Source organism: Bos taurus, chromosome 16, assembly GCF_002263795.3.
Source record: "Bos taurus isolate L1 Dominette 01449 registration number 42190680 breed Hereford chromosome 16, ARS-UCD2.0, whole genome shotgun sequence".
Classification (NCBI taxonomy): Eukaryota; Metazoa; Chordata; class Mammalia; order Artiodactyla; family Bovidae; genus Bos; species Bos taurus.
Genome location: NC_037343.1, coordinates 60,209,984 through 60,219,423, shown reverse-complemented (window position 1 = coordinate 60,219,423; position 9,440 = coordinate 60,209,984). Strand labels below are relative to the sequence as shown.

Here is a 9,440-nt window from a genome sequence, read left to right as displayed (position 1 = left end):
AGAAGAATTTTAAATATATATATAAAAAAATGAGAGTAAAAAAGGATATAAATGAGGTAATGGAAAATGGGAATGTAATTTTGGCTAAAGAAAAAGCTAGGGCTAGCTGCCATTTGGTCAGAGCTCATTTCAGACCTCATTCTCAGGATTCAGAATAAAATGACTGAACATGCTTTATTGCTGTTTTAGAATTCACTATGTAATCCTAGTGAGAAGAATAAGGTAAAGTAATCCATGGTGTGTATTACTTACAAATCAAAGAAAGGAAAATGGAATAAAACTCTTAAAATATTAAAAGCCAGTGACATTTTTTGACCATTAGGCATTTTTGAGATCAGTGCCAAAGACTTTTATACATTTAACCACGTAAAATTCTACCAAAGAGGCAGGGAAAACACCCTCATTAAAACTTTGGACTTTGTCAAAATATCTTTGTAGAAATGTGAATAAAAAGCTACTGTTTTTGAAAATATTTGTACATAGATTAGCAAAAATTTCTAAAACTAATATAAAATTAAAGAACTATATTCTTCTAAGGGATCAAGATAGGTTGAAAACTCCAGAAACATTAAAGAGGATCAGATAAAATCTGAAGGTCCTTGCAAGTTTAGGTGTGCTTCAAACATTGCTGTGATGAGGGCACTGCTATCAAGGCCTGGTAATGTTATGCACCTCTTTCACAGCTTAGGAGATAGGAGAGGTTATTCACAAGGTAATGACATCCACACAGTCCTTGGTATTAAAGAGATGTTAAGTTCCACAAAGGAAGGGTCGAAGTCCACTCTGATCCCTGCTCTACATCTATCACCAAGAACAGTGCTAAGCAAACACTGGATAGCCAGCGGAACACTGGGAGAAGGTAGGGAGTTGTATACAAAAAATGACACACGAATAAAATTGCTGGAACAATGGGAAGAGCCAGAAAGGGATAATTTAATTAATGAAGTCAACCAGTTAAGTATTAAATATTAAGTGCCCACTTTTATTTGAGATGCTAAGCATAGAGCCCTGGACCAAGAAAAACTAAGGGTTTATTACACACTGCTGAGGGAGAGAGATTAATGAAAACAAAATAGTGCTTGTCAGAGGATAGGGGATGGAAAGGGTACAATTTATATTCTTTATTACAGATGGATATAAGGAAAGCTTTTCTATTCTCACAAAAGGAAAAGAAAAAAAAAGCCCACCAGGCTCCTCTATCCATGGACTTTTCCAGGCAAGAATACTAGAGCAGGTTGGCATTCCTTTCTCCAGGGAATCTTCCCAACCCAGGGATCAAACCCTGGTCTCCTGCATTGCAGGCAGATTCTTTACTATCTTGAGACATCAGAGAAGCCCAACATAAAGACAGATTTTCTCTTCTCAAAAAAGGGAAAAAAAAGAGAGGGGGGTGAGAGGGGGCTATCTTGAAAATCTAACATACAAAACTGCAAATTAAGTTGGGGGGTGTCTCTATAAGAGACAGGGTTAGGCCATCTTACTTTTCTCTGTAACATTCTGCTTCTACTTGATAGGAAGCAGTGTATAGAACTGCAACAACTTCCTTATTTCCATAGTTTTAAAAACATATGCTTTCCTTCCCAGAAAACATCCTAAGCTGGTTGAGCTACTGCATCTTCCCAAAGTTACATAAATAAAGTAGAAATGAGGCTAGAAAACGCACATGAAAGAATATTTATCATGTTTCATACAACAACTAAATTATTTTTGCACAATGCTCTTTTGCCCTCTCTCCAGCAAAGCAAAACTTCCCATGCCAAATTCTCTAATAAGCCCCTTAAGACTGTTCTCCAATGACAAGAACAAATGAGTGCTGTTAATGATTTTCAGATTTAAAGCAATAATTCTCATATAAAACAATTTTTTCCTTGAAATTTGCCAAACTATTTCTCTCCAGAAAAACTGCATCCTTAGCCTAAGAACTTTTCACTATATCGTCCAGGCTGACTAATTTTTACCTTGAATGCAAACCAACAGAAGAGACAACTTTTCAACAGATGATGAGTTGAAAGCCAAGAAAACATTTTCTACTTTTTATAATTTAATCCACATTGAATTATAAATAAATCTGGCAGTATCAAAGTAAGAGTTTTGTCAGTATATAAGCCTTCATTTTCTGTTTTAAATTTCACAGAGAATGATGGTTGGTTCAGTTCATAATTCATAACATTAATAACACCGTTAGTTTGGATAATGCCTCTTATGTTAAGAGTAGGTGATTAACCTTTACCTTTTCTCTGTACAGTACAGATTCTTTTGGTTGACATATCTGTTCCAAAAGAACCTTCGCAGACACTAAAGGACAAGGGGTGGTTATTCAGTCACTGAGTTGTGTCTGACTCTTTGCAACCCCATGGACTGTAGCCAGCCAGGCTCCTCTATCCATGGGATTTCCCAGGCAGGAATACTGGCATACACTGCCATTTCCTTCTCCAGGGGATCTTCCCGACCCCGGGATCCAACCCTGGTCGTCCACTTGGCAAGTGGATTCTTTACCATGGAGTCATCTGGATAAAGGATAACATTATGCAAATTCTGTACACTTGAGGAGGGATAGTTAACTAGAAGCTCCTAATATGCACAATGACTATTATCTCTCAAATGTCTTCAGGACAAGTTATCTCCTATCAAATGTACAGCATCTTGTAAATATTGTCATTTTTGGCATCTATCTGCACTAGGCCTAGTTTAATATGAGTGGGGAAAAAATTCTGAAGAAAAGTTAAATTTAAAAACCATGATCCTAATTCATTTTTAATAAGGACAAAATATGAAAAATGTAAATATTAACAGGATATAAACTATTGTAAAATCTTCATTCTTCAACATACTTTAGTACTGAAGATTAGGAATGAGAAAATAAACCAGCTGCATATGATATAAATAAATCAAGCAGTCAAAAAGTTATATAAAGTTGAAATGCTTCACATTTTCTTAGGAAAAGCATGTTTGTTTTGATAGATGGGATGAATACATTTAATCTCAAAGTGTGCTATAAAATGAAACTGTCACTGCATTAAAAAGGTGATTTTCATGCTGGAAATGAGCTTAACTGCATCACAAGAACTTGTCTGACAAATATTTCACTGTTTCATTTTCCTGTCCCAAGTCTACCAAATGTTTGTGCCAAATGTTCCGCAATCATCTCACAATCTCAGATGCTTCTTCACAGACTGGTATAGGGATGAATAATTACATGGAGAATCCAATGTATAAAATTATGTAGATGCTAAAGTGTATGTTTCGTGTACAGAATACATAATATTCTTGGCAAGAATACACAGAATACTTCTGTACAGAATACTTCTGTACAGAATACAGAATATTCCTGGCAAGAATACACAGAAGAACTATACAAAAAAGATCTTCATGATTCAGACAACCATGATGGTGTGATCACTCACCTGGAGACAGACATTCTGGAATGCAAAGTCAAGTGGGCCTTAGGAAGCATCACTATGAACAAAGCTAGTGGAGGTGATGGAATTCCAGTTGAGCTATTTCAAATCCTAAAAGATGATGCTGTGAAAGTGCTGCACTCAACATGCCAGCAAATTTAGAAAACTCAGCAGGGGCCAAGGGAATGGAAAAGGTCAGTTTTCATTCCAATCCCAAAGAAAGGCAATGCCAAAGAATGCTCAAACTACCACACAATTGCACTCATCTCATACGCTAGCAAAGTAATGTTCAAAATTCTCCAAGCCAGGCTACAACAGTCTGTGAACTGTTAACTTCCATATGTTCAAGCTGGAATTAGAAAAGGCAGAGGAACCAGAGATCAAATCGCCAACATCCACTGGATCATCGAAAAAGCAAGAGAGTTCCAGAAAACCATCTACTTCTCTTTTATTGATTACACCAAAGCCTTTGACTGTGTGGATCACAACAAACTGGAAAATTCTTCAAGAGATGGGAGTACCAGACCACCAGGCCTGCCTCCCGAGAAATCTGTATGCAGGTCAGGAAGCAACAGTTAGAACTGGACATGGAACAACAGACTGGTTCCAAATCAGGAAAGGAGTATGTCAAGGCTGTATATTGTCACCCTGCTTATTTAACTTATATGCAGAGTACATCTTGAGAACACTGGACTGGATGAAGCACAAGCTGGAATCAAGACTGCTGGGAGAAACATCAATAACCTCAGATATGCACATGACACCACCCTTACAGCAGAAAGCAAATAAGAACTTAAGAGCCTCCTGATGAAACTGGAAGAGGAGAGTGAAAAGTTGGTTTAAAACTCAACATTCAGAAAACTAAGATCATGGCATCCACTTCCATCACTTCGTGGAAAATAGATGGAGAAACAACGGAAACAGTGACAAACTTTATTTTTTGGGGCTCCAAAATCACTGCAGATGGGGGCTGCAGCCATGAAATTAAGAAAAGCTATGACCAATCTAAACAACATATTAAAAAGCAGAGACATTACTTTGCCGACAAAGTTTTCCAGTAGTCATGTATGGATGTGAGGTTGGACTATAAAGGAAGGTGAGCACTGAAGAACTGATGCTTTTGAACTGTGTAGTGTTGGAGAAGACTCTGGAGAGAGTCCTTGGACTGCAACAAGATCCAACCAGTCCATCCTAAAGGAAATCAGTCCTGAACATTCACTGGAAGGACTGATGCTGAAGGTGAAACTCCAATACTTTGGCCACCTGATGCAAAGAGCTGACTCATTGGAAAAGACCCTGATGCTGGGAAAGATTGAAGGCAGGAGGAGAAGTGGACGACAGAGGATGAGATGGTTGGATGGCATCACCAACTCCATGGATCTGAGTTTGAGCAAGCTTTGAGAGTTGGTGATGAACAGGGAAGCCTGGTATGCTGCAGTCCATGGAGTCTCAAAGAGTCGGACATGACTGAGCAACTGAATTGAACTAGACTGAAAGTGTATGTTTTCTATTTTTAGCATAAGTTTTTGCCATTCCCCTTCACCCTTTGGCTTCTAATGGGGTTTTTCCAGTGGTTCAGGTGGTAAACAATCTGCCTGCAATGCAGGAGACCCAGGTCCAATCCCCAGGTCCAGAAGATCTCCTTGAGGAGGGCATTGCAGCCTACTCCAGTATTCTTGCCTGGAGAATTCCACAGACAGAGGAGCCTGGTGGCTACAGTCCATATAGTTGTGAAGTCGGACACGACTAAGCAACTAACACTTTCACTTTGGCTTCTAATTCTTGATAACCCTCACAAACATGCATCTTGCTTAACAGAGGGTCGCAAAGAGTCGGACACGACTGAGCAACTGAACTGAACTAAACTAACAGATGGTATGAGAAGTAGGGGAGGAGGAGAAATTCAGTAAAGCCAAAAACAAAGAACAGAAAACCCGCCAAGTGTTGAGGGCGGTGAAGCAGTGTAGATAATGCAACACTGTGATCACTAGGTCACTAAGCTAGGAGATAAGATGGGGATCAGGTATAGAAAAAGGGGGAAAATGATGAATATACTTCTGAACATGCTAAATTAAGAGTTACCAATAGATATCTCATTCAATCAGTATCTGAGTACCTAAAATGTTACTAGGCCACAAGAATTAGGAATTACTAGGCCACAAAGCCAATTGAATATATAGGTCCAATCTGAGATTTGGCAGTCATCAGGTGATATATGGGAAAAAGCTGAATGAGACCATTTTAAGTGTGTGTATGGAATAAATGGAAAGGACTGAGACCTTTAAAAGAACAGATTTGAGAGAAAGGCAGAGAAAGAGGAGTCAAAAAAACAAAAGCCATAAATTAGAAGGTAAATCAAGAGAGACTGGTGCTACTGGTGGAGAATTGCAGTAAGGAAGATTCTGGGTCATGAGAATATATAAAGTGAAAAGTAACTGAAAAGAGGAGTTAATGCAGACCAAATTGAAGACACAGGAAAGATTATGGTTTTATTATTTTCTCCAAACTAACTTCTATACCTCAGTGTTTTCTTCATTTGCCTTAACCCACAGGAAAAAATACTCCATTTCAGGTATCAGAGTTGGGAGAAAACAGGTATATTTTCTAAAGGAAAACTTGTCCAGATTCCACTATTTCAATGATTTCCCACCACACCCTCATAGGTATATAAGAGTGTGCTTAAGTGCACAGGCACAGACAAGTTCAAACCCTCTACTGAAGTTTCTATGTGGATAAATATAAAACAAAGACCCCTGAACTAGACATCACAGCACAAGGATTTATGTTATTCTGTCCTCTTTAATAGAAAATAATCTTAGTCTCCTTTGCTAAAAAAAAAAAATTATGAAATTTGCAAAAAATATTTATTTCAATGAGAAAAAACACAATTGTGGAATCAGTAAATTTTAGAATAAGAGTTTAGCAGCTATAATTGGAAGGATGTTAGGTCAGAACCTCAGAACTGTCATTAACTAGGTTTTAGGATTCTGAATCAGCTCTTCTACCTTTCTGGACTTTGGTTTTCTCAAGTGTAGTATAAGTGATTTATATAGAAGAGATCACTGTCGTCCCACCCAGCCTCAAGAAAAACATGTGTGCTACTTCTAGGTAAAGAAAACAAGGCTTAAAGAAGACAATTCAATGACTTGAAAAATGAATATCATAGAGCCATTTTGGAATTTACAGTTCCCAATTCTCAGTCTGCAATTTGGGAGACCTGGGTTCAATCCCTAGGTTGGGAAGATCCCCTGGAGAAGGGAACGGCGACCCACTCCAGTATCCTTGCTTAGAGAACTTCATGAACAGAGCCTGGCAGACTATAGTTCATGGGGTCACAAAGAGTTGGACACAACTGAGTGACATGAATTCAAAAAATTCTCTCTAATGTTCTTTATGTTATGAAAAGTTTATGTTTTTATGGAGTATGAAGATATTGATGACTTTAAAAAGTCCTCTATTCTTCCTTTCCCCACTTTTAAGAATGTCAAAGCCAAGGTAATGGTAGAAAGTAGAACGTATGCAGAATGCCTTTCCTAATATCAGCTTAGAGCCTGAGTTATGTTTACTATGGCCCTGAACCATGTATCAAAGAAACAAACAGTACGTGGCCACTGCACAATGCACAGGAGTGCTCTGCCTTCAACACAGGATGTGCAACATTTCCTATTCCCACTGGACTCTGAGAATGTCCCACAATGATATGATGAGTTGAGATCTCTGACAAACTAAGGTGATGCTCTAGAGCAGCTAAAGGACAGTGCGTCAGCTGTCTCTGCCCTGCTTTGAGTTCTGGTACTATACTGGTACTTTGTGTTCAGTGGTACTATAAAGACTTCAAAGATGACACTGTTGAGTCTCCTAAACAAGGAACAGGTTTTTCCATGATTTTCAGAAACAGTTATGATAAAATCCAGTATGAGTAGTTACGTAAAAGACAGAGTGGAAATAGGAGGTAAAAGGGGATACCGGGAAAAAACAAATGTTATCTTTTGATTACTCTCTACATAGGATCAAGTCAATTTATTTTAATGCATATACTAGGTATACATAATATAATGCATATACTAGGTATACATAATATATTTTCTGTATTTAAATTCACATATACATTAAAAAGGTATAGTTTCAGTCATTTTTTTATTCAAACACCTAATAAACAATTACTATTCATATTTTGGTGAACATCTTACGTTATTGGTTTAATGCTTCTTGGAATTCATCAACACTGTAAAATATACAATAAAGAGATACACGCTATGTGTAATAATATGTAAAATACAGATTTGTCTCAGCACTGAGCTAAATTTCCACAGCTAAACAGCTAATTTCTTCCAGAAAAACAATAACACCTTCATTGAGACTGTTTTTCATAATTCACTGTTAAAATACCTGCCAACAATATAAACTACGAACTCATGATGTTGACAATAAATTCATTGTATCTTTTGATCAATTTCTTAAGTAAATGTTAAATATTTTCACAGCATTAAACTTCACTGCAAACTACTAGTTCATTCTTTTAAAGCATTACTAAAATAGGAAAAATGTATGGCTTTACCATATGCTTCATTTCTAAGAAAAAATGAAAATACATTCCAGGTAGTAAGGTAACACATTCCTCTAGACAATTTTTTCAACTTAAGAATCCTTTAATTTCTTTAAAGGACACACAAACTTTTAAAATACATTGAATTTTTTATAAACTATTGATTAAAGCAAAGCAACAACTAGGTATAATGAATATACAGTGACATAACTCACCTAAATAGGGAATGCAGGGTGTCATCTTTAAGCTACTTATATAGTCTCTGAGTCTTTTGTAATTATCTTCTTTACTCATTACATATTCTAGTTTTTCAAAGGTAGTTTTGTCTTTTCGACTTAATAACTATAAGACAAACAGAAAAGCCCAAGTTATTTCTGTATCCAATTTTATTAAAGACTTAAAAGTTAGAATTACCATAAATTTGAATTTTAATTTCAAAGTTTTATTTTCTTTAATTATATTTTGGTAGTATGTAAATAAAACAAAATCAGACATGTTTATTAATATAATAAACCCATATTCATTATTTATAAAATACAATATACTTTGTATGTACGTAAAATAATTAACTAAGTAGTAAATTATAATACATTATTTCTCATCTTTACTATTTTAAATGGTTAAACAATTTTTATTATTCATTTTCCTAATTTAAAATAATTATATATTCATATTTACCTCAAAGGCCCAAATATTTTCATGACTTGTCCCCTGCCCCCTCAAAGATAGTTAATTATGTAAATAAGCATTAGGAAATAAATACTGAATTTCATAATTTAAGTAATAATTTTTCTTGATGACTCTAACCATACCTAGTTCTTCCAGTACTATAAAACTACAATTTACACGTTTGGATTTCTGACATTTTTTTCCTTGATCCCTTTGATCAGTGCTGTATTATATACAGTTGAACAATCAACTGCAGCTGTTTTAGGAGGCTTGAGGAGTAGATCTGTAGTGCGTGCCCTTTGAGAAAAATGGAGATATCAAGGGGAATAAAAGAAAAGCAAGGACAGTCATCCGAAATAATATTAACTAAAAGATTCAGAAAATACATGTTTTTAAGTATTTCAAAGACTTTGGGGAAAAAAATCTCTTCTTTAAATATGTGAAGTTACTATTTCATTATGTTGTAATTTCACTTTATGTCATAAAATATTTGTTATTTTATAGCAGGCAAAACACTTCCACCTATAAAATTCTCATCTAATTCTCCTACGAGGTTAAGAGAAAAGTCAAGAGGACTAATTTAAAGATGAGGTGACTGAGACCCCAAGGAGAAGCAGAATACACCAACACTCGTCAGTCATCATTCACGAAGACTAGGTCCTGCTTTTATGGGTCTCAGTCTGGTCCTGGAGACAGAGTATTCTAACATCTAATCCACTACTCTTTTTAATATTACAAGTAATATAGTTGGGATTGATGCTGTAATCTATTTTTCACAGGCTCCAAGATAACAGATTATCTTTAGATAATCTCTAAAACAAAAACAA

General features: G+C 36.0%; 1 protein-coding gene across 4 annotated transcripts in view; it reads right to left on the bottom strand.

The window, feature by feature from the left end:
- The window catches only part of RALGPS2 (Ral GEF with PH domain and SH3 binding motif 2), a 165,365-nt gene that overhangs the window by 70,720 nt on the left and 85,205 nt on the right, over positions 1–9,440 (bottom strand). For all 4 annotated transcript variants that reach the window (NM_001191426.2, XM_005217159.5, XM_059875588.1 and 1 more), the window contains exon 8: positions 8,160–8,286. In NM_001191426.2, the coding sequence (NP_001178355.1) occupies positions 8,160–8,286 (127 nt within the window). The remainder of the gene's footprint in view (positions 1–8,159; positions 8,287–9,440) is intronic.